Raw genomic sequence first — 25,844 nt, forward strand, 5'->3', positions numbered from 1 at the left:
TTCAGCTTTTCGAAGCACTGTAAGATATACATTGTATTATGTAAGCTTTATTTTATAATTTTTTTTGTTCCTGTTTTATCTCACTCATTAGACTACGTGTCTTATTGATCTTTGCCCTTCCCTGAATTCCCTACCATTGTGTCTACCAAAGATGATTTGAGAAACAAATATTTGATGGGTCCTGACAGCATCTATTGTTTACTTCATCCATGCACTGGTCTTAAGTGATTTACTTGTTTTAATTCATGTAATACGTACAACAAGTTTATGAGGCAGATATTATTTTTATCCCAAATTTACAATGAAAAAATTCTGAAGTACAGAGAGAGTAAATGACATGCCCTAGATGTAGTGGGGCTTGGGTGTGAATGGCAGCAATGTGACTGCAGTAAACAAGCTATTAATACACTGCCTTGCCTTCTGTGAAGGGGCTTTGCCCAGAAAAGTCCCATAGGGTTATTATCCTCTCCAAGTTTCCAAAGTGTGAATAGTTTTTATTCCATTTATCTAAACTTGATTGTAGAGAAAACTTTATGGAGACTTCTCAAGCCTCATATTAAAATAAATAAAATATAGACAAGGAAGATGTAAATATGCATTTGGTTGCTGGTATAGTTACAGTCCAGATGTTCAGCTATGAGGAGGTAATATGCAGGCTTTCCTGACCACCCAGCAGTGTACACATCCAAATTGGGGTCAAAGAAAACCTAAAGAATTCCTAGCAACCAGGAAATTCACACTGCCAGAGTCCATTCAGGAATTATTCTGGAGAGAGAGAGAGAGAGGGAGAGAGAGATTGAGGAAAAAACAAAGGAAGGAAGGAAGGAAGAAGGGAGGGAAGGAAGAAAGGAAGGAAAGAAGGAAGAAAGGAAGAAAAGAAATGAAGGAAGAAAACCCAAGTAAAACAGATTTGGGGAGCCCCCAAAAGAACATGTTTGCATAGAAAAGATGACATACCAAGCTACAACCCCAAACCCCAAGCCCAGCTCCAGCTCCCAGCTCTGAGTGACAGCCTCCCTGGCGCTGCCACATTTTGTCCCTAACATAATGCTTTTCTATAGGAGTGTATTTCTACTCTAAGGCAAGAGAGCAGCCACTAGTTACCAGCTCCTCACATCCAACCTTTCATCACCAAAGTAGAATAATTCTTTCATCTCTCACTAGAACATCTTGAAAGATTCTGTGTTTTGAAGGATTCCATTGGTCTTTACCCAAATACAAATTGGTTAAATCACATAAGCTGGTCCCAACCTTGACACAAAGTTCTGACTATTACAACATATATTTCATGACAGAGTCACACTGGAAAACAGTGAGATCTATTACCTTTCATTCATGCTTGCTCCCATCTATGGATTTATTCAACAAATATTTATTGAGCACTGGTTACCTCATGCCTTAAAGAAAGTAGCTGAGCCTCTTTGACCATCTTAGAAATATTTTACTTGTGGTACAACCTCCTCTTGAAAGTTGCTCTCTTCTCTCTCTCACATTGACCCAAAGATCCATTTCTAAACTGTCAACTGAAGTCAAGATGGTGGTCAGTGGGTATAAAGGTATCTCTTGACTATGCACTAAAAGTGCCTCTCTTCAAAAACTCAGTAACAGCAAGGTGGAGTGAACAGCCTGTAATATACAGGGAACACTGGTAGTATGAGGGTCAGGTGATGGCCTTCATAACCTTCAGCAGACCTGTGCTGTGTGTACTGATGGGCCTAGGGTGTCTGTCTGTCCTGTTTCTTCCATTCCCTCCCCAGGGAAGAAGGTAGCAGTCAAACAGGACACTGATCTGGGACTACCTTTGGCAGCTTAGTCAAATATTTCCTTCACTCTGTGCACTTCTGAAACTTCTGATGGCACAAACCCTCTATTCTGAAGTAAAATAGTATTTTCCAATATTCCCCAAGACTGCATACAGAACAAGAGACTTGCACATAAATCTTATCAGGCTAGAAACTCCTTATTCAACTACCTTTTTACACTTTCTCATCTTCTCACTCAGGGGACTGCAACCCTAGCTGCACATTAGAGCTACCTGGGAAGCTTTTTAAAAATTCTCATGCCTGTGCCCCATTTGGAGAGCATGGCTTGGGACTGGCCTGTCCATGTTTGGGCACCAGATGAGGCCCCACGTCTGGGTGCCAGATGAGACAGAGCTGCCTCCAATGCCCTGGCTCAGTTGGAAGCTACTCTGTCCAGCAGAGGTTTCATGACCACAGCGGAACTTATCCAGGACACTGTATTTTGTCTGGAGGGAAAAAGGAAGTGGCTGTTCCCTTTAGTGGAGAAAGCGCAAGACCTCCGTCCCTCATGCTTTTTATTGATAAGGGTACGCATGGGAGATACAAGGTCAAAATTCAAAAATCATCAGTAGTTTTTAGGCACCTGGGTTAGAGTTGACAGTTACAGATTATAGATATCGATATAGAGGGCCCAGTGACCAGTCTGTGTTAGGGTCTATTAAACATCTTGACTCCACACTGGCAGTAGGTGCAAGGTTTCATATATTCCTTGCTAGAGATTGTTATAGTTAACTAAGAGATAAGAAAAGCAGAGCAAGCTCCAAAGCATAATAAGTATTCTTTAAACCCAATTCCCATGGAAACCCTCTGAATGACCTTCAGCCATGTGTCTCCCGCACAGCCTTCCAGTGTTCTGTTGAGACTTAAAGACTTCCCAGGTGGGGGAAAGTCTGGCTCATGACCGGGGTTACAATTCCCAAAACCACAAGGAGCAGTTCCCACAATGGCTCAGCTGCTTTAGGGTGGGCCTGAATCTTCTCTGATCTTTTGTTTTTGTTTCTGTTTTTGCTTTTGTTTTTTAAGCTCCTCGGGTTCATCTTGAACTACAAAGCACTGCCACATATAGGATGTTCAAGGATGGACTCTCATCCTTGAATATCCTGATCCCTTTGCCATTCTAACATGGATGTATTAGTAATCTTTCCTTTTAGTAAAGGGAAAATGATGTTTTAGCATATACCCACATATGTCTATTACCCCCTTAGCCCTTAACACTTAAAGATTTTTTTGGAAACTGTGACGATAAACTAGATATGATTAAAGAGTTAAGCCCTGGCTGGGTTGCTCAGATGGTTGGAGTGTTGTCCCATCCCCCAAAAGATTGCATGTTTGATTCCCAGTCAGGGCACATACCTAGGTTTTGAGTTTGTTCCCTGGTCAGGACAATACTGGAGGCAACCAATGGATGTTTCTCTCTCACAGCTCTCTCGCTCTCTCTCTCTCTCTCTCTCTCTCTCTCTCTCTCTCTCTCTCTCTCTCCCTCCCTCCTCCCTTCCTTTCTCCTCTCTCTCTCCTTAAAATCAATAAACACATTCTAAGGTGAGGATTAAAATTAATAACAATAAACATTTTTTTAAGATTTTTAAAAAGAGTAAAAAACACTTGGTAGCTTCCCAGGTTCCCATTCTATATGGAAGCTATATGAAATAGCTAATAATTATATCATAGAGCCTAAATAATCAGGAAGATGATGGTATTTGTCATTCACAGCCTTTGTACACATTGTAAGACCCCCAAATCCTTGCTAAACAGACCTGAAACTTCATTTTGAAGCACAAGGAAGAGAGGGCTCTCCTATTCAGCCACAATCACACTTCTTTATGATAGGTCTTAAGCATTGGAGCATTATAAGTTTTAAATGAATAACTTCATTTGTAACAATGTAAATGTTCTGTAGCAATTAGTTCAGGATACTAAAGCCACACCCAGTTTCCACTATTGGTAGGGTAACAAGGCATGCTGACTAGTTCAAAGATATTTTTATTCTCTGTTAAGTCTAAAAACTTACTTTGATGGTAAATGGAATATTTTCAGCATTGTATCCATAAAGCAGGTGGCTACATGTTGACTTTTCTAAGGAAATAATTATAGGCAGGTGGCAAATTGGAGGAACCCAATAGTATATATAAGTGTACCCCAGAAAGTTCTTGTAATGTGTTTTCTAAGGATAAAGTTATGCATATGATGAACAATGACCCAGCAAAAGAGAAATAGAACAGGTAGGAAATGAGGAAAGCTGATGCTTTGGTACACTTCAAAGTTGTTTCTTTGCTTTTCCAAATAACTACCATATATTTATAAACTAAAGTCTTGAACACACACACACAGTCATCATTTAGTTATTTAACAAAATTTATTGTCTTTCACTATGTCTGAGGCTTAGTATACAAAGGTAGACCCTGTACACAATCTAAGAAGCAAATAAAAATATGGTATGGTTACTGTAGCCCTTTAAATTCATTATTGTGAAATTATTATTTAGGATGTCGTATACTACATCACAGAAACCTCGTTATCAAAGACCTGGAAAGAATTATCTCAGATTTAGTAATAGGAATACTATGTCCTTTTGAACAAGTGTCTTGGGTTTATTTTAACTACTTTCAAGAATATAAATGATTTCTCTCTCGTTGAATTAGCAGCTAGAAAGTTCAAAGCTAATTTGCAACGTAACTCCAGTAAACAAATAGAACCCTGTATTATCAATTTGTCTGTGGATCTTCCATTCAGATTTATCTGACTTCACCCAATTTTATTCCTTTCCATTGTTGCTGTTCTTTGAAAGTGATTCAAATCCTCTTAATGATGAAGCAGGATATAAGAAAATAAATAAACTGAGAGCCACAAGAAGAGCTTTACACAGGCTGGGAATGTCGCTGCCAGAGGTTAGGGAAGGAACTATGCAGCAGGTGGGGAAAGCATCGTGATAATAATTACAACAGTAGTTGCAGCATTTATTAATAATAGTAATAAAGAATAAGTTATATCTTGAAGAATAAAGAATGACTACGCTTTACAGTTGTGGAGTCCTCCTATGTACTTGTGCTTGCAAACATTTCTCTTCACAGCAGCCCCAAGAAGTACAAAGGATATTAATGTTCGCATTTTATGGATCAGGATATTGATACTTACAGATTTTAGTAATTTGCCCAAGATGCCACCTCAAACCCAGGCTATCTTGCCTCACACACCACACCACTGACACCCTAAATCCCACGTGACCAGGTAAGGGGCTTGATAGGGTGTTGCCGAGAGAGCAGCCCAGGATATGTGCGAAGCACAAGGTGCGCTGGTAAGGCGGCCAGCGGTGAGGGCAAAGCCAGGGGTGATATTTCTTTAGGTAACAGAGAGATTTCAAGGACTTTAGAAAGGGAAAATGGAGACAAGGGAAGAGGCTTTAAAGTCTAACCCTTCTGAAATAGTGGCATTGTCTGTGTTTATGGGGCAAAGAAGCTTTGAAAGTTCATATGCTGTAGTTCACCACACACCACAGACATGACTCCTTGGTGTGCAAGAGCATTACAGTAGTATTTACTTTCAATGGAAAAAATTTTTACATAAGACAGATTAACATTGACCCCATACTTGTGAGTCCCAATACTAAAGAGCATTGTTATAAGAACCCCCATCCTGAACAGCACCATAGCCTCTATGAGAAGCTATATTAGAGAAAGGTCCTACTGCTGTTAAAGTGCCCCTCAGAGCCTTTGATGTGGACTCACAATGATTACAGTGATGGTGATGACAAGGTGATGATGGTGGTGGCCATGATGATAACAGCTGCTGCTAGTCACTATGTCTCTGCTTGAAACCCTGTGTCAATATTCATCATGTCATTGAAGTCTCACAACCACCCCAGGAGGAAGGGAATATTATACTCATATTATAGGTGAAGACACTAAGGTTCAGGTTTAATAACTTGCCCAAGGTCACACAACTGATCAAATGGTAGAGCTGGATATTGAATCTAGGACTAATGGACTCCAGAACCTGTGTAGCAGGCAGCTACCTCCACCCCCACCCCCATGAGGAAGTAATTAGATATTGCAATTGTCTTATGTTGCTGACAACCGCTTTTCTCTCTCACCAGGAATTATATGATTTATATTAATGTAAAATTGGTTGCTGAGATTTTGCTATTTTAACCACCTTTGCTTTCTGATGTGTAGTTTTAGAGGACTTAAAATAAAAAGATTGTGTTTGGACGCATGCATTTGTGTCCATGCCCATTAAATTTGTGCTCACTTGCCATTGTGAAATCACACATTGAAAAGAGAAAGTATATAGATGGGAGATGCATTTTAGAGAGAGACATGGTCAAATTTCAGTCTTTTCACTTACCAAGCATGTGACAGCAAGTCATTTGGTCTCCAATGTGTCAGTCTCATCACCTTAAAATGGGACAATTAGAATTCCAAGACTTTTGCCATTAGGCTTAACTCTAAGGAAATTTATGTATAGTAGCTGGCACGGATTTAAGTACTCAGTAATTGTTCATTCCTCTTCCAACCCCTGTCTCTTCTTCATGCTTTCAATCATAATCTTATTTCTGTGCATACAAAGGACCAAAACCAACATATATGCCAGACTTTTTGTGGCTCATTCATGTCCTAGAGGAAGACCTTCGTGGCACTGCTACTGGGCAGTGTCATTGGTTTCAACCCTTTCTGTGAACAGGAAAGTCCTAATTTCATAGAGTTTGTTATACTCTCAAAATACTAGAGGGCATGCTTATACTATAAGTCTCCAGTTTAGCTAATCCACATTTGCTTCCAGCCACTTTGTGTCCAATATCGATGAGTTTATCATTTCACTATATAGAAAGTAAATACTCGACTTTTGATTGATCTCAGCATCAACCATCCTACAGGTATTCTACAACATCCATAGCACCCCTTAGAGTCTTCCTCCTATATCCCAGCCCTTCAATCCAGGTTTGTCTGACTCTAAAAAATGTGGACCTCAGTTGCTATAAGTGTAAATTAATCAGTGAATTTACCTTACACCAGAGGTTTTGCAAAGCTTAGATGATAACTCTTCTATTCAACACCATTTCATATAAAGTTTATTTGTTGACCATTTATTCTAATGCACCAAACTCACCTCAGACTAACATAGTAGACCAGAAAGCAAATGCACATTCTAGTTCTTGTGACTGAATTGTACATGATTTAAATATAATAACACGTGATAGAGCCACTGAGAACTCTGCTCTTGTCACAGAAATGTATGTTGTACACAGGCCAGCCCCAGCAGAGGCCAAACTTCATGCCTGGTGGGACACTTGACTATAATCACATCAGGCATTCTTAATCATCTGCTCTCTGTAGAGCTATACATATGTTCTCATAAATGACTTTGCCCCTCTGTTACCCTAATTTGAACTTTTATTTTTCAGCCACATAAATAGAAGAACACAGTTTGAAAACCCTGTCCTGGAAGCAAAAAGGAAGCTACAGCAGCATAACATGCCCCACACAGAACTTGGAACCAAGCCGCTGCAGGCCCCAGGTTTCCGAGGTTGGTACCTGTCACCGAGTAATATTTCAAAGGGAAATATTGTCTGTCAGATTGCCTTCTCTTCCAACATACATGCCTTTAGCTTGGACTGTTTCAAATAATTGATTTGCTTTCCCCAAACCCTTCTATTAGCTTTGGCTGTGTGTTTGGTCTTTCTAAACTAATGCATTTAGCAACCACAGCTTAAGTTAAAGCCTCGGCCACTACGTTATAGGAATTTATAGCATGTAGCCTGGTGGAGAGTAATGGGTTTTGACAGTGGTACTCTAAACTGCAGAAGTACACGGAGAATCATAAGTTTGTCCTCATAAGACCAAGCACCAGAATGAGGCTTGTTCTCCTTTGTGACAGTAGACAGCTCCTCCTCATTGACAGTACCTAGGCCCAAATCCTTCTGCCTCCGCGCTGTCCCAGGGAGGCCGCACAGCGTGAGTGACTTGTCCTATTATACACACAACCACGCCCAGAGGCCCTGGCTGATCGGTATGTCCGTGGCTGCTTGTTGCACCTGACTACGCCTTGGAGCCATGCAATGTGATGAGATGCTGCACAAACTTTTCACGTTGTCGTGGGCTCTTATTCCTCACTAAAGCAAGGAGCTTTTGTAGTTGGGAGGCCTAGATTTGCCTGCTGATGATCTTCACCCCGTGCACTCCAGCACAATTACAGTGAATGTAAAGGTCTAGCGTTGAACTTCTCTCCAATTTTAAATGTTACTTTCATAAAGGAAACCTAGGTGACGAGATTATATGTGTGTTTTTTATTTTTATCTTAAAGAAGCTTTCTCTATTTTAAACAAAGATATATGTGATATGTAAATAGATAAAGTAAAATTTGAATATAATAGCTCATTATTTTATAGTTTGTCCCTTACATATCACCAAAAATGTAACAACAGAAAAAAGTACCATACAAAACACTTAACTAAGTTACCATGTACAGGGCATCTGTTCCAAATATCAAATCATATAAACCAAACTGTAACAACTAAATATGTATATATAATATTTGACTATGATAGCATTTAAAAGATATTAATTCTGTTTCCTAATACAACTATTGTTTTAAAGCAATTAAAACTGCTTATTATAAATTATAGCTGCAAAAGCATCTTGTACGACAAATTAATTGTCAAACTTACATGAGTAGATTCATTATGTTTAGATTATTTAGGTATATGATTTGGATGTGTCAACATATTGTTACAAAATGTGTTACCTTTACATTCATAATTATATCTAGAAATATTGGCTTGCCTTTTGCTCACATTTTAGAGTATACTAAAACACTATCAGTTCAGTAGAAATTTATTTTATCTAGCTATCTGTATGGCATCTCACAATATAAGCAAAAGTTAACTCAATCCCACACCTGGATACTCTTTCTAAACAATTTAGACATGTGAACTGGTGGCAACATTCCATTCCTTCTATTCATTTTAAAGCAGAATAGTCCGTTTTGGTATTCTAGTCCTATCCTTTCAAGGTTTTGTGTAGGACCAGCCACTCACACATACCTCCCACCTGGACACTTTTAGAGCAAGAAGAATGTGTCCAGATGCCTCTGGATGATTTTGGCTCCTCTTTACTTGAAGGCACTGATGACATGTTGATTCAGCCCTTTTTAAGCACAATAAGGGCTATTTTAGTGAATAGAAACTATTGACTTGACCAAAGAAAAAGCTGCTTTCCCACCTTTCCCTGGATGCTTAGGACTGCTCTGTGTTTGTAGGAAGTACTGAAAGCTTTGCTCCTGCAGTCACCCCTGCTTGCATTTACTATAGGACACCCCATATTTACCCCAGGATGGCTTGGCTGCTCAGTGGCTGGCTTTCCACTGTGTGAGAACTTGCCTTAAACATGCTTTTTCTTTTTAACTTATATTGGCCAATGTAGAAAAACCACTCTTCACCCGGGATGCATCCCAGTTGAAGGGAACATTCCTCAGCACCACCCTAAAAAAGAGCAACATGGGTTTTGGATTTACCATCATTGGTGGAGATGAGCCTGATGAGTTTCTGCAGGTGAAAAGTGTGATTCCAGATGGGCCTGCAGCACAGGATGGAAAAATGGAAACAGGTAAGTTCCTAAGTGCTTTGTTAGAAAATTGTTTTGTAAGATCTTTTTTTTTTCCAGGACAAATACGAGGAGCTTCTTTCTGTAGTTTTAATTTGAAGGTGAAAGGTCACTTCATTTGAGGAAAACCACAAATTGTTTTTTCTAAATTTAAGAATATCAAATTGAAGTACTTTGGAAACAGCTTGAAATGTCGTTTTTGTTGTATTTTTCAGACTAACCTTCTATTTGATTGATTCAATGGACTCTTAAGACTGACACTTTTCTAATTTAATTCTAGAGTTTCTTCTTAGGGATGTGATTAACATTTCATATTTTTCTAGCTCATTCAGCCATTGATATTTTTACTGTGTATTAATTTTGTAATATTCTCATGCTGAATTACCCTGGTTAGATATTTAAATATTCATTTTTATTTCATAGAAAAAAATTTTAAATGGTAATCATCTTTATATGTCCCATATGCTTTAATATGTAGGTTCTATCTAGTCCTTATGAATTAATTTTCATATGCAGTTACTTGGATGCTTATCAAATTATAAACAAAATTAATTTAGCATAGAAATGTGCAGGCAAATTGTTAAGGTTAAAAATATATAAAATATGAAAGGTGCACAGAGCTCAAGAAAAAAGTAATGAACTAAGTCTGATTTTGCAGTCTAATTTTAAATTCTTTTACCTGGCCCATGACCTTGGATTCATCCCATAATTTGTAAATACTCGTGTGAAAAAAAAGAAAAGGTAAAAATCAAATTTGATCTTGTATACTTAAAATACCGATTCAAGAATTATGTAGTGTTCTGGAAATGTCTTGGAAAGAGTATTATAAACTGTAGTAACTATACTCTAAAGAACTATATCACCAATTCACAGGTTTCAGAAAACTGATTTAATTTATTATATCAATTTATGAAATTCAGTGAGTTCTAGTAGATACTCAAATCAGAGAACTACTTTTGAGGAAAAGTAGTGTTGCATATATGTATGGTCTATAGATTTATGAATTGGTATTCCGTGGATTTTAAAGTGCTTGGTGTATGAAAAAAAACATAAAATTGAGATATTCATCTGGGTTTTTAATTTTTTAAAAATGACCAATGCTTAATTGCTAATTAATAAATGGTTTCTGTAGAAATGACCGCTTTTCAAGGTTACCTAATGAGTACATTTGTCACTCTTACTCACTAGTGAGTAATAATACATTTAATAGATGTTAGAGCTCCTTAAAAGTTGAGTGAAGTTTCAAAACTAACTCATCACGTCTTTCAAACACTGCTGTTGTAAAAGATTGTGTAATAATTTTCTGCAGGAGTAAGCTAGAGAGAGTTTAACTCTATTGTCTATCTGGTGATATTATACTAGGCATTCACCCCTTTATGTTTCCAAAAAATTACAGAGAAACATCAAATTACTCAACTAAATATCATCATAATTCCTACACTTAGAATAAAAGGAAATTACAGAAATAATGTTATCTTAGCAGAGGGGAAAATATCTCCAAACCTTTTGAACTTAAGTGAAATATTTAACATATCTATTTTTATAATAAAAGATCTAGTGAATTGTTTCTCCAATCCAACCAACTATTCCCTGTTCTAAAACTAGAAAAGACCTCTTTCCATGTAAATTTAAAAAACAAAATAAAATGAAAATATTTGCACAGCTAAGTTTTTTTTTTCCTTTCCTACTCATTTTCCTAGTTTGCCATATCCACATAGTCTAACCTAGGCTTACTCAACAACGAGGTCAAAGTTTTATGTAGAGTTTATGAGATTTTTCTTCAAGATAATCATAAAAAAGATTCTAATAGGGAAAGAAGAACCTAGGATTACATTCTATTTATTGTCTCCTAGTTTTTCCTCTGTTTATTAATGCAACAAGCATTGCTAAGCCCTTCCGTTTCATAGTCATTGCAGTACACCAGGACTACAAAAAAAGGATATGACAAGGCTGCAGCTCTCCAGGAGTTTATATGTAGGATCCTGCAGAATAGAAACAAGGGTGGGATGGTAAATCTTTCTCAGTCATCACTGAGTTCTAGGAACAGAGAAAATGAGGACACTGGGCTCCCGGCTGCTTTTTGACAAGTAATTGTGCCAATCGCTGATGGTCGGAGAGTGTTCCAGAAGAAGCTTTCCTAGAAGAAATTACCATAGTGCCCAGAAGCCATCTGATTCTTAAGTACTCTGCACATCCCAGAAATCATTTGTAGGCACAGAGATCCCCGTAACATTCTTTAAAGTATTTTAAAAATCAAGATTGATGTAACACAATTTACATAGAAACCTCAGTGTCTGAAAGAGTTGATCTAACCTGCTTCAGCTAAAAGCTTCCCTCCTTATGTGATGTTTCATGCTTTCCCATGCTAATTTTTGAATCAAGGCTTTTGGTTTTCAACAAATAAGAGGAAGAAAAGCTGACATATCCATAAAGTTCTTCTATAGAACTTAGAACTAAGAGGTCACTCACAACCTATTAGTTGTTATGTGCCTTTCTCTAATATGTATCCATTTTATTAGCAAAAATGGCAGGAAGCTGTCTGGGAGACCAACATCCTATAGCTCCTGGCATTTCTCCATTTGGCAGATGGATGTTACTGCTCTTTTACTAGTTGCTATGTCTTTATTTGTGTTTCTAAAAGCAGAGGCACAATAATAAATTTGTCTGAATTGCTGGGGGAGATTCTTAAGGATGCATATTCTGTGCCCCTAGATTTGCTGATTCCAAATTTATGGAACCAGTTTTCGGGTATGTGCATTTATAGCCTTGTAAATATATGCACATGGGAAAAAATCATCAAAATATTTATAATGAATACAATATTTCCTGACCTGTCCCTCCCTAACCTCCAGGTCCATATCCCAGAGGCACAGGTAGCTTTGAACTCTTTTAGATGTGTCTTTTGGTAACGATTTTCACACCTCTAATTAATGTGTTTATACTGTTGTCTTGATTTAACAGTTTTAGACATACCATATTTATAGTACTTCCTTTTAGAGAGAAAAGGAAGTTCTCTTATCCCTCATCTGCCCTCCCACATTGTGCCAATAGAAATTTACAACTAATTTTAGTAATATTTGTATAGTCTGCGCATTACTATGGCTTTGTAAGTTTGTTCATTGACCCCAGTGGTGTACTAATTATACATTTTTCCCCTTAAACACATTTGGGAAGTCTTACTTTTTCTTTCTTTCTTTGAAATATCTTTTTTTTAAAAATCATACTTCTTTCCTCAAAGCACCATCACTTTAGGTCCTCTAGAGGGTGTCTTTTTTTTTCTGGGCATCTTTTGTCCCTACTCTATCCAACCTGTTGCAGTGCTAACACATGGAATTTTCAGTTATGGCTCTCCCAAACAGAGTTCACTGTTACTCATATCTGTAGCCTCTTTTAAACTAAAGTACAGTCCTCATCTGTCTTGTGACTCTCAATTGTCCATATTTAAAAGTGAAACATTGAGAAGTTCCTTGGGAGTTCTACATTTGTGGCAGAGTTTGAAGTCTGGTCACATTTTACCACGGGTTATAGGCAGGGACAAAATATGAAAGTCTGTTAAAAGGGACCATTTATTTTTTGGGAGACACTCTCACCCTCTAACTTGGGATAGGTTCTGGGAGTTCTGCATGCAGGTATACCAGAGCAGATATCTAGGTACTTGTATCAACTGTTTCTTAATCCCAAGCTTTTCTGGGATTCTGCAGAGAAACTCTGAGTCCCTCTTGTCCATTTTTCCCTCCCCTCCAAGAACACACTAGAACAGGAGTCAGCTAACTCCTTTTGTGAAGGGTCAAATAATAAATACTTTAGTCTTTGTGGGCCAGGTGGTCTGTCCCAACTATTTAACTCTGTTATCATGAAAGCAGCCATAGACGAAACATAAATAAATGGGTATATCTTTGTTCCAGTAAAACTATGTTTACAAATACAAACAACTGCAGATTTGCTCCATGGGCCATATAGCTTGCCAACACCTGCTCTAGAATACACCTTCCAATGCCACAATACATAATCATTATGCTTTTATTGACATTCCATATTCTGAAATTCTCTTGCATTATCTTGCTTTATATCAGCCTCCCTCTGTCAGATAATGGCTTCTCACAGGTTCTCTTCATTGCTGTGGGTTTATTCATTTTCAAGTCTTTGTTGAAGTAAATAGCCATGTGTGTTTAGTCTGTCATCTTGAACTAGAAGTTACAAGTGTGTATCAGAATGGATAACCACTGATAGTTAACAAAAAATAAACTCAATCAAACAACAAGTCATTCATTTAACAGTTTGTTTGTCCAACACAGGAGTGCAATCAAGGAAAGATTAGAAAGAATAAAAGGAGCTCAGCAAACACTTAGAATCTGTACTATTAGGCCCTCTGAACTTAGAACCACAGCATGTAGTGGTAGCAAGAAGACGTTTTCCCCACCTACTGTACAGCCTAGCAAATATTCTCCATACTATCCTGACCCTCTCTCAGTCAACCCTTTGCTCAGAATTGCTTTAAAGAATGTTTATGAATTTTCCTGGGAGATGACCTTTAGGGCCATCCACCAATGAGAACAAACCAATTAATCCTTATGTTCATCTTTTGTATCAGTCTAGGACATTGAACTATGAGCAATTTCTCATTCTTTGGGGATTTTAACATTGTTTTGGGCTAGTCTATTCTGTAATTTCTTTATCTGATATCATAGTTGCTTTTTTGCTCTCTAGAGAACAGCAAAGATTAACCTGAGGCTGTGAATTTTATGTGGGCAGATGAGTGTTGTACCCTCAGTGTGTGACATTCATTACCCCTCTTAAGGCTGGGCCTTCAGTACTGATTCTCTAGTTACTGGACACCCAATCATCTTCCACCTCACCCCACCTCCTTCCTAACCATTATTAGCTTCTTAGAAGTTTAATAAAATTCTATGGTTGTTAATTAAACTTCTCCTAGGGAAGAGCTACATATATTCATGAGAAAGCCTAAGAGGTAATTTAAAAATGTTTCTTTTGTCTTACTTCCCACCATCTCATAATTAACTTATATCTAAAGTGGGCTTCCTTTGAATTTTGAGCACCCACTGCGCTGATCTCTCCCATGACTACCAGTTCTTCATCACCCCTACACCACAGCCAAGTGTTCACATTTTGGCAGTACACACCATTTACATGGTTCTATCAAATGCCATAAGCAAATGAACTAATCAGAGAAATGTAATTTTTCTATTATTTAGTATCTGTTTAGTTTGTTGTTGCACAGCAAACCACACCAAAGCTCAGTGATTTAAAAGAACAATCAAATGTTTCTTGTGACTGTACAGTCTTGCTTTGGATCCGCTGGGTGGTTCTCACCTACTAGACTCACATTGGGGTTCTCATGCAGCTGCAGTCATCTAGTCATCCCCGGGGCCCAGGATGTGCAAGGTGGCTTCACTCACACTGATGCCTCAGCTGGGATGCGTGGGACTCCTGAGGGCTGCCAAGGCCTCTCTTTCTCCACATGGTCTCAACAACAGGGTGGCTGAACTGCTTTACATAGTGGCTTAGGGCTCCAAGAGAGCAAAAGGTGTCACATATCTTAAGGCCTAGCCTGGAACTAATACAACATCATTTCCACCCATTCTATTGATCAAAGCAAGTCACGGGTTAGTCTGGGTTCAACAAGAGGGAAACTAGGCCCAACGTTTTAATGGGAGAAGTAACAAAATATTTCAAGTAATCTTTCATCTACCATGGTATCCTTCCCATGGCTTCTTTATTTCTGAATTCCTTGAGTTCAAACTTCCCTGAGAAAATTATCTTTTGCTTTCATGGCACTCTACCTTCTCACAATCTTCTGGAACAGAAGGGTTGATAATTTGTTACCTTCCAGTTCTCTTATCATGCTGTGACTAAGTAATAGTGGATTATAATACCACATTCAGAGATGATGAGCAGTAATAGCACCAGGTCTCTAGCTCTATCTTTCTAATGAACAGGAGGTGGTTGAAGCAGTTCAGTTTGTAAGACCTCACAAAATGTTCAGACTCAGGTTCGTTAGATGATTTTCTAAATAATCCCTGATATTAACATTATTTTTGCTTATTTCTTGGATGCTACAAGAAAACATCTTGTGTTCCATAAAAGCCAGAAGATAGAATTGAATTTCTAGCCAGCCGACTAGTACTAGTATCTCTAGTAGAAAAGAAGTAAACTGTGCTTGTTTAGTTGATCAGTATATTTACTCTGGATTTTTTCTAAGCACACCTATGTTTCAAAACCTCACTTCACTTTGTTCAAATACTTAATATCTCCTCTGCTGGTAATGTGTCTTTGAGATCAATAACAGGCATCTCACAGCAAGAGCGAGTGCCACATGAAGCACTTTATACCCACTATCCTCCTTTTATGATGATAGGGAATACAGGTGCCATGGTTCACAAAACACTTGATTTCAGCTACAAAACAAACTATTTGAAAGGATTAAAAATATTTGTTGTGCCAATTCTTAAAATCATGTTATACTTCATCGATAACTCATTTAGTTTTTTAAAGGCAGCCTTTGTAACCCAAGTAAGTGTTATTACAGTACCTTTTTGTTTGCATATTTCTCTCTTCTCTTTTTGTAAATGCCTTGTACAGTGCTCTTTATGCCTTCTTCACTTAAAATCACAGTCTAGCTAAATGCTCACAGGAGAAGGGATAGCTCTTGTACAAGTCCAATCCTATTTCTTGTCTCTGCCCAGAATTAAGAATTCTAGTCCCATTGTAGCACAGACATAACAAAGTTTATTGCTTTCATTTTTTTCTAATTTTATTATTGATATCCATTTGGATATGTCACACAGTAATTGAGTTATAATGTTCATGACCATTGTACCTATTGATGTCATGGGAGTCAGTGCACTTAAATGTACTTCTATCATTATTATTTTTAAATTATTCCACACAAAGTCTTTATATTAATTTGAAGTACAGGTTCACTGCCCCCACCACATCCCACCCCAGGAGCTAAAAGAGAAAGTGCGTGGGGCTGCCACTCAGCCTAAGAGCCAAACTCAGAATGGTGCTAGACACTGTAACACCAGGGATGTCATTAGGGTACTCTTACTAGGTTTGAAATTAACATTTTAAAAATCTGAAAGCTTGTTATTTAAGTTTACTGGAAATAGATTGGAAATAATGGGGTTCAAGTTATGTTTTTACACCTACTCTGTGAAGGAGGTAACTGGTTGTCAGTGTATTAGTGAGAGGTGATCAGATTAAGTTAGAAATATTTGAAATAAAGGTATTATCTAAATATATTTAAGATGTTTTTATCATTTTAACTTCTTAGATCTGGGGCCAGGATCACCAATTTTCTTGCTTATAAATGAATGAAAGATTCTAAATAGATACAAAGATTTACCAGGTTCTGGTGTCCGGGTTGGCATATGTGTTCTGGTTGAGGATGTCAGATTCACGTAGTTCCTACTACTCTCTTTTCATTAATTAATGAAACTGAATCTTTGGTTATCAGGAAGCAATCTGCTTTTTATAAAAGGTGCCTATTTTTATCTTCCCCCTTCCCCCAGCTGAATCATAAGCTCTTGTTATTTTTTCATGTCCCTTTCACCGCACACTTGACTATAAGCTCTCTAAGGTCAGGGCCTGCGTGTGACACTTGATTATTACCAGATATACAGCAAATAGTCAACTCATTGATTGAACAGTTAAGTGAACCTTTATGTGCTTACATGGATTACTATGAAGGCATAAGATTTGTTGTAATAATCTTACGTTCCTCTTTGATTATTTATGTTTTCTTCCAAAAATTATTTAAGGCTTTTCTTTGTCTAGTTTAACCAAACATTTCATAAGATCAGTTATTACATGTAAAGTAATTAGAATAGGATATGACACATGGAATCACTCAAAAAGGGTAGCCATTATTAATATGTATAAGACTATCTTTCAATAAGTTAAAAGAAGCTTTAGTATTCTGGGAGTGATAGATACATGAATAGATGTATGAATAGCTTAGAATGTTTGCCCTTTGAACCCTGGAATGAAATGACTTTGTATTGAACACTTGATTACAAAACAACTCCTGTTTCTTTAAATAGTTTTGTACGTAAAGGAGATAATCAGAAATTTTTCAGAATTGTGGTATCATGTTGACAACTCTTATTCTTTTGGTACACTGATAGTTAAAATAGGACACTTGATGTCCTTTGTGTGCATAAAGCACCGAAAATTGGCCTGTGTGCCAGTTAGGCATGCCATAGGATCCTAATTCCTGTCTGGTGACACATTTTAGAGAAATCAGTAACCTAATCTTCATCTGTCTAGTGGTGGTTTCTCATTTTTGATATTATAACTCCAAAAATAAAAGCTTGTCAATTCCAAATCATAACAAAAAGAAAAGTCTAAGGAGGGTAAGATAGTTGGAAAAAGGGTGAGTCAAGGTAAATGTTTCTGCTAAGAGAAATAATACTCTTTGTAATACTCCCTGGATTAAATATCTATATAGGCTGTTGGTGCATAGTCCTACAGATTGTCATGTGGCCTTGTGAGTGCTCAATGAATAGTTTAATTGGATATATACACACATATATACACACATATACCATCATCTATAGATATGTGCAATGTAAGTCAGAAAAAGAGGCAAGAAACTTGCCTCTGTTTCATCAACTACGTTTTAGGTCTTAGTTCATAGTTATGAACCTGTTAGCATTCAAAATGAGAAAACTTCTCCGAAGTCAATAGGAGATAAATTACCATGCAGACCTTTGTTTATAAGTGTAATTCTGCTGGTTTTTGCAAGTTGCCAGTGAAGTTAGAGATGGGGTGCGCTGAAGTCTGCAGATATCAAAACTGCTGCAGATGCAGAAACATTATTTCTGTATCCAATGTAATTAATGTGCCTCTCACACACTCCAGCTGAGGATTCACATGAACAGATAAGAGTACACATGGTACATTTTGTGTCATCATCTAATTTACTACTCTGTTCAAAAATCCAACCGTATAAGATGAACGGTGCATTTCTTATGGCGAGATCTATTGTCAGAAAGGAAAAAATTTCATCAAGTATATGAGACCTTGACAAAAGAAGTGGGAACTTTGTTTTGTGAAATGAAGATTAATAACCTAGATTTGTCTTTCTCTGTATCACCACCTTAGCTAGTGTTCCTTCTCTGTTTTAAAGCGTCGGGTCCAGAAATTGTCACTCCTCCTGTTTCTTTGTTCTTTTTCCCCCCCTATTTTCTCACCCAACTAGAAGAAAAAAAGGGTACTGGATTTATTTTCCCCCATTTTCTCATGAAAGAATGAAAATTTTTGCTTGAAAAAAAACTGACTTAGATTACCACACTTCTAAATTTAAGATAAAGCACTTCATATACTTTAAGCATGGTCATAGACAAACTATGTAACAGAACTGGCATTTTTCAGAGCAGATTTTAATGGACTTGTATAAGATTGTGATTCTGGATTGGAACATAAAAGCTTTGAAGTGTTAGAGTAGTGAGGTGAAACTGTGTGCACATGCGTGTGTGTCTTGGGGCGAGGTGTAGCAAGGGCTAGAGTTACAAGAATCCATTCTGTTTGCAGTGGACATTTCTGGAAAACAAGGTGCCAGGATTTTATGGTCATCGACATTCATTTCCAGGCTATATCAGTGGTGACAGATGTAATCTCAGAATTTACAAAGTAGAACTTCAAGTACAAACTAAAAGATATGGAATTGTTTTCAGTGTTTTTCATCAAGACTGAGTCCTTGAAAATTTATTTTTAACAAAATGCAAAGGTCATTTTTCCTTTGGAAAAAAATAACCACCTGCCATTTCCTAGAAAAAATTGTGACATTTTTCTCTGAAAAGGAGACATTTTGCCCAGAGGCTAGGGGAGGCAGTTTTTGGAATTGTTTGACAATGAGTTTACAGAAGACCAAAGCAGGATGTTGTGCCTCTGGCAGAAATGACATTTTCCTCCCTATTCAGAATTGCAAATTCTAAAAAATACAAAACTGCTTTTTCCATGGTAATTTTCCTGTTCTCTTACTGTTGTGTGCTGTGACCTTACTAATTAATGTTATGAACACATACCTTGCTGAGACAAGGAGAGGTTATACAAAGATGGCAGGCTGGGTTCTGAGCGCTGAGACAGAAGTCCTGGGCTTTATGTTGGACTTCTATCACAGACTGGTCTTGTTCTGTTTCACAATCCACCTAGCACCTCATTGCACAGCACCAGAAATCCCATTTATTAATAATAATTCAACATAGACATATCCATTTGTTTACTCATCTATTCAACAAATTTTATAGTGGGATATGAGTGGTTCTTTTTATAGAAAGGCTCTAGGCTCATCAACCTCCCTCAAAGCTACTATAGAAACATCAACTCCTCTGCTCTCAGCCTAGTCTATATAAACAGAAGTTGGAAGAGTAAGAAGAGAATCCTCAGGGTAGAATGGGAAAGAGCGTCTTTTTCTTGTGTGAGCTAGGACACTGTTTGTGTTGAGAGGTAATTGAGTAATCCCCATAAGAAAAGGAAGGATGTTTCTCAATCCAGTGAGGGAGAAGGCTCTATGGGAATAACTTTGAAGCAGGAGTTGCCTAAAAGTAGAAGAGATGGTGGTTTGGTTTCCTAACTGGACATCTGCTTAGGCAGTGGACTTTCTTCCTGTGCCAATCAGAATTAGGAAAGAAGTGAACTGGAGAGAGATGGCAAGAGAGAGAGAAGACATGGCAATAAAACCACTACAACCAAGTACTGAGCAGGCAAAGCCATGTGAGTATTTGGTTGAAGTGATAATGGGGAATGGATCACTTGACTTGAGCCAGGTATCTTCTATATACCACTCAAGAGAGTTGACTGCTGGGCAAGGATAACCCATCATCAACAGGCTGAGTAGTGCTCCAATGCGGCAGGAGCTGACAGGGATGAAGAAGGTCAAGTTTAAGTCGAATATTGCACGGACCCAAAGATGAGCACACAGATCCATCCAAGAGAGCCAGCCACTGGCTACCTGCCACTGCAATGGCCAGTATCGTTCACTAGACAAGTAGCCACAACCAAAACAAAAAAAGAATTCAATGAAAAAGCCAGTTAAATTTTAAAAAGCCTTCTTCTCTGCCCATAACACACTGGAAGAACTAGACTTTGAGAAGTAAAGTAGGAAAGAGTCAGTGACTCAGAGGCAAACTATACTGTCCCCACCTCAAAGCTGCCAGGTCCCTTTATAAGTTTCGCAAAGGGTAGGAGGAAAAGACATTTAAATCAACAGGTAGACATATTATAGCCAAAAGTGACTTAAGGGCTAAGAATCTTCCCAAGCTATTATTAAGGAGTGGGAAAAGGAGATGAAAATAGTAACTGTGTGGAGAAAAGCTACTTCATATTTTATCCCTTACCCTCTAGATGGGGCTACTCAGTAAACAGGTTGCGTGTATATTGAACACTCATCATGCATCAGCCATCCTTTTGGTCCTGGGGACCCATGGATGAATAATACATGTATGTGAATAATTTCAAATGGAACCTGGAGGTAAATACTAAAAAGGATGTGTGCAGATAGCTGGGATAAGACAGAGACATGCATCTCTCGCAAGAGGGGGGTATGTGGGGATAAGCCGGGGAAGATTTCACAGAGGAAGTGTGAGTTGGAGACCTGAAGGGAAATTATAAATTTATGAAGCATTTCAGGTACAGGAATACTGTGTGTAAAACAGCAGATATCCATTCACTCAGCAGGCACATGTGGGAGATTTTACTAGGAGCCTGGGTCTATTCCAGGTAGGATCTAGGTATAGAAGATGAAAACAACATGGTCCTTGCAAGGATATAAAGGAAGACGAAAAACCATGGGTTTTTCGTTATGCCTGCAACCTAGGAGGCAACAGAAACTGAAGTTAAGGCGTAATTGCCAGCAGCTTAGTGGAAGGAAACTGTAAAACATGCTCAGAAGTCATGAAGGGGTTGGTTATAAGCAGGGGAGCAATCTAATCAAATGTGCATTTTAGCAAAATAACTCTGGAGTCAGTATAAAATACACACTGTAGAGAAACAGACAGGAGCTAAAAGAGAAGTTGAGAAGCATGCAAGATCTCTCCCATATGCTTTCCAATCCCGCTTCCTCTGGTTCCCTTTATGGATCCACCAATGAGCTCCTTTGCCCTAGAGCTTTGGTGAGCGGGAAGAAGCAGCTGAAGATCAGAGGGCAGGAAGAGAGCAGGGTGCTGGCACTTAGTGCCTTGGTCACTTTGTTGCCAGGTTGCAGTGTGCTGGGCATCCAGCCTTGGAAGCCTCAGCTGTAACAACTATGGGAGGAGAAAGAGGAAATGAAAGGCAAACGTCTGGACAGTGAGATAAGTGTTCCTTCTTGTCTGAGTGGATAAGATCCGTGAACAGTCAAGTATGTTTGCTGGTTTGGGTTTCATGCTTAAGTAATTAAAAGGACTATGATGCCTTTAATACAGAAGGAAAAGCAAGTTTGGAGTGTTTTAACCTAAGTGGAATGTTTTAATAACTCTTAGGCTGTAAGAAATGAGGCTTTTAAGTTAATATGTAAACAAGACTTATATAAAGTTTATTTTTGTAAGATTCATCATCTATAAATGATCTCCCATGAAAGACAAGTAAGTTCTCAATTTCATAATTTATGTTTTCTTTGCTGAGTGTTTTACTTTTTGATTCCTTTTCAGGAGGAAGTGGTAGCAATAGAATTCATTTTATATTGCTAGCAAAATATATACTGTTAACAACTTAGTGGGGTGGGAAAGCGAAAGAATTATATGCCGGAGCCTACAGCATAGGGAATGCAAAGTGCTTCAAACATTGACTTGCTGCCTAAAGGAAAAAGGAGCAGCCTTATTGTCCATCAAATTCTTCTACATTATTTCAGGTGGGAGAATAAGCACAAATGGGTGAAAATTATACAGAGACAGATTTTGATTCATTATTTCAGAAACAGCTTAATGGAAGAACTGCCTCACAATGGAATGGGTTGTCTGATAATACTACACATTTATTGAGAGTTCAGTGGCATTGTGCCAAATTCTTAGTGTGTAGCATCTGATTTAACCTCTACAGTAACCTTGAGATAGATATAATTATTTTACAAATTAGAAAACTTATCACCAGCACATGGTAGGGCTGAGATTCAAACCCCTTTTTGACCACTGTGTTACTGCATTCCAGGAGACCACTCAGCTTCCCAGAATTAGAGGTTTAATCAGAGGCTGAATAATCACTTCTCAGGTATTCCTGCTCTTTTTGGAAGTTGAACCATTTGAGTCATAATGTCACAATCTCTAAGGTGTGATATCATGATACTTCTTTTCTACCTTCCTTCTCTTCCACCCACCACCCCTGGCCCCAGACTTCTAATGAGCACTGTATGTGTGTATGTATGTATGTTGAATTTATTTGTAAAATAAATTACATATTTTTTATTAATGAAGGAAGACATCAAGAAAGATAGAAGAAAAATCTGCTCCCTTTTTACTAATTTATATACCCCTGTTTGTTTATCTTATATACTCCTGTCTGACTGGTTAAAAAAAATTAAGGTTAATACACAGAGGGCATAATATTTCATAATAGCATGTTTTTTTTCTTTGACATATGCCCTAGTATTTTTTGCTCTCAACCATCATTAATTTTGGGGGAGGGGTTGAGGGCTAGCAAATATTCCTAGAAGCCATTTCTTATCAATAAATAGTACCTTTTTGTTATTAAGAAGGACTGAATTAAAGGTATTTCAAAAATTTCCTTGGAAACAATTTATGATATGATTTTTTTAACTATGTCATTTAGAGAACCAAATTATCTAAACATAGAAATTAGAGTGCTAAGATTTCACATGATTACTGAGGTTCAAGTGAAACTATGTTCTGTAAAAAGAAATCTATGAATATAAAAAATAGACCAACTGGTTAGACTAAAATGTAATGAAGTAAGATTCCAAGGCAGGTCTCTGAAGCTCCTAATTGCATACTACCTCCCCCAGATACGTACTTAGGGACCCTTGTTTAGTTTCAAATATAGAACAGGTGAAGGAATGTAGTGTTGCCTCAGAAGTGATCCCAAGAGGAATGATGTTTTCACAAAACAACGTAGGATATAAAAACATCTTTGAGATTTTTATGCCAATTCAAATATATTTTAACTCTTTTACTTAAGAAAAAGGTCTGAATGTCTTTTGCTCACATAGTTCAGGTGCTGAAATGAGGAATGAGGTCCTCAGAGAAAAATTATTTACAAGAGGAGGTGCATTACAGTTTAACACTGAGAATTTACATCATATTCTGTTTATGTCTAAGATCCATGTGTGTATCTGATATCCTTGCCCAGTAAATGTTTAGGGTCATAGTACTGTACAGGATAAATAAAACAGACTATACAAATATTTTGAAAACTGCAAAACATGATTTAATTATAAGCTAGTTTTCTGGTGATTTCATATCCTTAAACATCTTAATATGCCACTTTATCCATTATAATTTATTGTACTATGCTTATGTGCATTCTTATCTTTTCCTTTCTGGGTGTTGTCAATCTGCCTAATTAGATTATAGGCTCTTTAGGTGGAGGCCAATGGCTAATTCTATGCTTAGTATAGAAACAGCATACTGTTAGTATTTAATCATCCAGTCTCCTGTTCCAGCTCAGCAGGGTATAAGAGGACATCTTCTAAAGTGCACTAGAGTAAAAAGTCTCCTGCAGAGAGTGAGAGGAACACAAGAAGGACAAATGAATATTTATTTAACACTCAAAGAGTTCTTCTTTTTACAAGAGTATAATAGCTATGCCACCAACCTATAGAATGGAAATCAGCCTGAATAGATATAAAAGAAAAAAAATCAATATGCAGTAGTTGTTTTATGCAGCACTGTTCAATTCCAAATGAGCTGACAGTTTTTAGAAAGAAAAAAACAAACAAACAAACAAGATGTGTTATGCCATTTGGGAAAATGTAAAGCAAATAATTCAAATGTGGAATTTCTATGAGTGTCTCAGAATGGCTTAAGAAAAGCTAACTCAGCCTTCTTGGAGACTTGTGGGTGAAGAAAGAGTAGGGAAAGTATTAACTTAGCTAGCTTATAAATGAAGGAAAAAACACTCAACAGAAGGCTAGTATTTATTTTATCAGTTCTGGGGCCAGAATACCTCATTGCTCATCTGCTCTCTTATATACATTGTTAAATCTATACCGATTTTGCAGTATCTACTCACTCTAGGGTTAGAATTTAAGTTCTGCTCAAATCCTTAATAAAAAGAGTTTCATATTTTCTTCCTCTTAGTTGAATCCCTCTTGACTTGCAATCAAGTTTACCATAACTTCATCTGGATCTTTAGTTAGCTTAATTGACAGTACTTGCTAAAGCAAAGACCGAGAAAACAAAATTATCCATCTCCTCTTAATAGGTGGATTCTGTAAGAGCTTTTTGATAGGTTAATAGTAGAAAATTATTTTAGCAACTCTATCTTATGATATGTGAACAAAAGTTTACCGAGTTCTTTTTCTTGCCAGCTAAGTAAAGCATCCTTTCTGAAAATATCATTAACACTGCTTTGGAGTTCATGTAGAAATCATTTTAAGAATCTCAGAATGTTTAAAGAGCTTTTTTTATAATCCCTTCAATATAAAAGGGAAGAAATGACAGAAACTCTTTGCATCTGTATCAACACTAAAGTGCAATGTAAATGATGAATTCTTATTTTTGTGCTCCCATTTTCATTACTGGGCTAAAATTTTATGAAAGAGAAAGGAATACATTCATTTTAGTTATTGCTCAAAATTAACCTTAAAAAAATTGTAAGAGAGTAGGGACACTTTTGTATCCTAAAGCACTTCTTTCCAAAGTAACAGCTATAAAAGACAGAGGAACACTTTGTAAGACATCTATCTGTTAGTAATATGAACAAGAAATATAATTTGCATTTGTTTTCAATTTCTGAATATCTATTTTTAAATACAGTAAAATACTGTAGAAAAATTGTGTTTACTATACTAATTGAATTGTGTATGTATATTTATTAATGCAACTGTAAAATCTTCATAATAAATATTGATTTTGAAAACTAAAAACATGAGAAATAAGAAAATATTGTAGATAATTCTTTGTCAGTCATGATACAGATGAACAACCAAGAAACTTCCCAGTGGACACCCTGGGATATATCTGTGGAAGTGCCTAAAACCAAAGACTTCTGATGTAATAAAACATATTCTCTGATTGCTTTTGGAAATAGTAAATCTTCCTTCATGGAAAAGGTTGAAAAGAAGAATGTGTTTTGGAGTCAGCCGAAAAAAGTATAGGAGGACTTCCGGCCAAGATGGAGGCTTAGACGGACACGCTTGGTCTCCCTCTACAGCTAGAGAGGAATACAACTACTTCAAAACAAAAGATAACTAGAAATTCCAGAAAATAAAACTACACGGAAGCCCAACGTATGAAGTTATAAACCAGCGGCGCCCTTTGGGCAGGTAGGAAGA

General features: G+C 37.4%; 1 protein-coding gene across 1 annotated transcript in view; it reads left to right on the forward strand.

The window, feature by feature from the left end:
• Positions 1–25,844, forward strand: part of MAGI2 (membrane associated guanylate kinase, WW and PDZ domain containing 2) — a 1,613,703-nt gene that overhangs the window by 1,282,582 nt on the left and 305,277 nt on the right. The window contains exons 8-9 of the mRNA XM_090287299.1: positions 7,201–7,322; positions 9,218–9,400. Of these exons, the coding sequence (XP_090143425.1) occupies positions 7,201–7,322; positions 9,218–9,400 (305 nt within the window). The remainder of the gene's footprint in view (positions 1–7,200; positions 7,323–9,217; positions 9,401–25,844) is intronic.

Source organism: Furipterus horrens, unplaced genomic scaffold, assembly GCF_987537825.1.
Source record: "Furipterus horrens unplaced genomic scaffold, mFurHor1.1.pri manual_scaffold_9, whole genome shotgun sequence".
NCBI classification, from domain to species: domain Eukaryota; kingdom Metazoa; phylum Chordata; class Mammalia; order Chiroptera; family Furipteridae; genus Furipterus; species Furipterus horrens.